The sequence below is a fragment of the Anneissia japonica genome, unplaced genomic scaffold (genome assembly GCF_011630105.1).
Source record: "Anneissia japonica isolate Jap-2015-1 unplaced genomic scaffold, ASM1163010v1 scaffold1356_len1145284_cov175, whole genome shotgun sequence".
In the NCBI taxonomy this organism is placed as follows: domain Eukaryota; kingdom Metazoa; phylum Echinodermata; class Crinoidea; order Comatulida; family Comatulidae; genus Anneissia; species Anneissia japonica.
The window spans coordinates 195,736-199,575 of NW_022706987.1; the positions used below are offsets into that span (position 1 = coordinate 195,736).

The window sequence follows — 3,840 nt, forward strand, 5'->3', positions numbered from 1 at the left end:
CACCTAATCAGGGTGCAATGATAAAATTTCCGGGAAAGTCAGCAGTTTTGGTATTGACTAATTTGGGTTGCTATAATTTAGTCTTATTATAGTAATGCTTCCAGAGAGCAAAGCGATCCATCAATTGACCTCCAAGGACTAAAAACCCCGGACAAAAGGTCGGTAGTTCTGGTTGTAACGTATACAATGCCATATTTGGCTTTGATATATATTATAATTATCGTTGCTTTGCATTGCTGAAATTGTTGCTTTGCAACTGAAATTGTTGATTTTGTTGGGTCCCCAATCCCCTTACACCTGGGCATCCCTAGTCGTTGGACTAAATTACATTTCAAATCCAATACAAGTTATTGTGAATGCCTTTCCTATAATATTGTGGTCTAGATTAAGTGTACGGTATTACCTTAGCTATTCATTAACTATGATAAACGTCTATTTTGCTAATTTACTTGAAAAGGGCCCATAGCTATTTACTGGTATTAAACTAAAGTCAACGACTTCTATTCCCTTTTTTTATCTATCTACTTAGCGTGGAATTATAGTATGATTGATGGCATATTTTATGATGTATATTATTTTTCCCCTCGAGAAATCAAGCAATAGAACACCCTGCATGAAAGTGCATTAACTGCATCAACAGTTGCCTCCAAGGCATGAAAAATATACCAGCACATTTTCTTTTTGATGATGAGCACTTACATTTGTTACAGAACAGTAAATTACCAACATCTACTGCAGTTGTAAATAAATAGGCCTGAATAAAGCAAAAATTATGTTAAAAATTTATGCGAAATTTGCCAATGTTATGTTGTAAAGTTGATTTACCTCAGCGAAATAAAAGTTAAGCTGATCGAAGTAGAAGAGTTGTTACAGGTATGTGTGACCATGGAGAAAATTAAATTATTTCTTACATAGTGTCACCCTGAAAGGTAGGTCTATATTATAAGAATTTCAAGCTTGATAAAACCATTAATAGATGTTGCTACCAAAGAAACCCCCTTCAAAACAAATATAAAACTTTAAAAGTGGACGAGAAATTGTTTCTCTTAATTTTTCATTTTAATGCTAATAATTTATTAAAATAAGCCAATACAAAATCAAGCACATTAAATTATTTTCAAGATTATATTAGATTTAAGTAACAATCTTTAGTTAATGAGAATTTAAAGAATAAAGAATCACAACAAGCATGATACCGTAGGGCCAGTTAGACCTACTAAAAGCTGGGATATTTCCCATCTGCATGGCAAAACATGGATAAAGAGTAGGGCCTATAGCTACAGATTCCATTGTTACCACTAGGCATAGTGCAGGCTTTGTGGTGACTACAACTGCATTTACGTTTTCATTCTTTTGAATGCGTTTCATTCATGCGACACATCATTATTATGATAAAATAGGCCTATTACTGAAAATGCGAAAATGTTCATATTGCTGGTAAAAATAATAAAGGACGTGGAATTATATAAACAGTTTGGTGATCACCATGTAACCCTGTTTTTTAATGTTTAAAGTATGTTTAAAATAACGAACAAATCGGCCAACATACCTGTCAAGAGCCATTACGAGGAGGGAATTAGTGGAAACGTAAAGTGACGCGTTTTTGACGTAATTCACCATCATACAAACCGCTTCTCCGTAAGGCCACGATAGCGTTGTATAGTGATGAAAATTAAACGGGATACATATCACAGCGATTAGAAAGTCAGACCAAGCTAGGTTTCCTATCAAGATATTTGTGGTTGTTCGCATACGCCTGTATCGAATTATCACACAACATAATAAGAGGTTGCCAATCCCGCAGATAAGCATCATACAGATATATACAATTGCCAATGTAACTTTGATCGTCAGAGGAACCTCTATTAAGTGTTTCTTTTCATAGTTGATCGTAGAGTTACTGTTGTATTCATTATCATAGCTGTAATCAATATAATTGTAAAACGGCTCCATATTTATTTCACACGCTCGTCCAATGAATGTTTCTTTTCAAAATGTGTATACTATACAGGATAAAAAAAAATAACTGTCAGGCGAAGCTGAAGGACGGGACGCACTCTTCCAATTTGGCAGTTCGATCAAATCTGTTACATAATGCCATGGTCCATTGTATAATAATTGTGATACAATGCCAGATGCGATCGGACTATATAATGAAATTGTTATAGTTCCTCGCACTATTGGTAGTCGTGACGAGATCCGTGTAATTGAGAGTTAACCAATCCAAAAGCAGTTCCACCTACATATTTAAATATGACACGATAAGCACGAATCATGTTGAGCGGTAGCTAATCATTTTCCGGTGTATATGGCCATACATATACATATAATATCTTCGAACACAGAGTGTTGTGACAAACTGTAACGTTATCATTACGTACAATATCATTGTTAGCTGGGAAAATTGCTTATTAGCTATACTGGAGCTTGTATCATTTAGCACTATAATGGATGGAATAGAACACTTTCATTCATTATGTACATCTATCTTTTATCAAGGGTAGCCTACCTATAGAAACAAATTATTATGCATTCGCTGCTAGCTTACTAGTAGGTCTTGTAAAGACGCAGATGAAACTTACGGGACATGATGCAGGGCATACCTGTACCATACAAGTAAAAAATATTATGGATCAACAAGTATGCGAACTATAGCTTTAATTGCATTTATTATTCCTTTCCTCCTTAGATTTATATTTTTCTGTTATTTTTTTATAGGAGAGTTTTTTACTGCTCCGCATAAAATCAGGGATAAGAAATTTTCTTTCTACACCAATCTTTACGATGATGAAAATATATTTCAAGAGAATATTGATAAATATCTAAACGAAGTTCTCGATAAGGTAATTCCAAGCTTAAACAATGAACAAAAACAAAAGGCCCAATAAAATTGGAAGAATGTAAAGTAGCAATAGACAAAATGGACCAAACTGGATATATATACGGTAGAGGTATTTCCGAAAATATTCGAATAATAGTGGACATAATCCAATATACAAGCGAACATAATATTGGTGGCGCTATTTTGTGCAAGCAGCCACATCACTGATAATGGGTTTTTAATCAATTATTTTGATTTGAAAAAGGGGGGTGAATCAAGACTGCCCCGTATCGCCTCTACTTTTTATTTTAGCAGCAGAAATATTATCAATTAATATACGCAATGACAGAAGCATTTAAGGGAATCACAATACCGGCTAATAAAGAAAACATTGTGAGCTAAAATTAACACGGTTCACAGATGACAACTATTTTCTGCAACACAGTGGTCAGCGTTAAAAATTCCTTTGAAAATATGAACTCTTTTTGTAAAATATCAGGATTAAAACTCAATATGTGCGCAACAGAAGGGCTGCTACTTGGCAAACTAAAAAGTACTATATATACATATATATATACATGTATATACATATATACATATATACCTATATATACATATACATACCTATATATACATATATACATACACATACATGTATATATGTACATATATATATGTATGTATCTATATTATATGTAAACACATATAAATAAAGGGAGATAATTTGTGTATACACAAATTATATAAAGGATATATAAATGGAGATAAACTGTCATCCATTATGGACGACTACTAAAATGCTCAAAAAACTAAAAGGCTATAACATTAATCCAATTCAGTTTCTAGAGTGTCAATGATAACAATTTTGAATTGTTCCCCACCCAAAAATGTTAACTATTGCTATGTACCAGCTGAGTTATATATATATATATATATATATATATACTCTCTCTTATACACATCTAGATGTGTATAAGAGACAGGTACAGATCTGATTTTCTCTACTGTTCCGTTTAAAT

The 3,840-nt window shown here is 33.1% G+C and overlaps 1 protein-coding gene across 1 annotated transcript in view; it reads right to left on the reverse strand.

The window, feature by feature from the left end:
• The window catches only part of LOC117106278 (prokineticin receptor 2-like), a 26,857-nt gene extending 24,731 nt beyond the window's left edge, over positions 1-2,126 (reverse strand). Inside the window, exon 1 of the mRNA XM_033247637.1 lies at positions 1,550-2,126. Coding sequence (XP_033103528.1) covers positions 1,550-1,953 — 404 coding nt within the window. The 5' untranslated portion in view covers positions 1,954-2,126. The remainder of the gene's footprint in view (positions 1-1,549) is intronic.
• Positions 2,127-3,840: the final 1,714 nt, after the last annotated feature.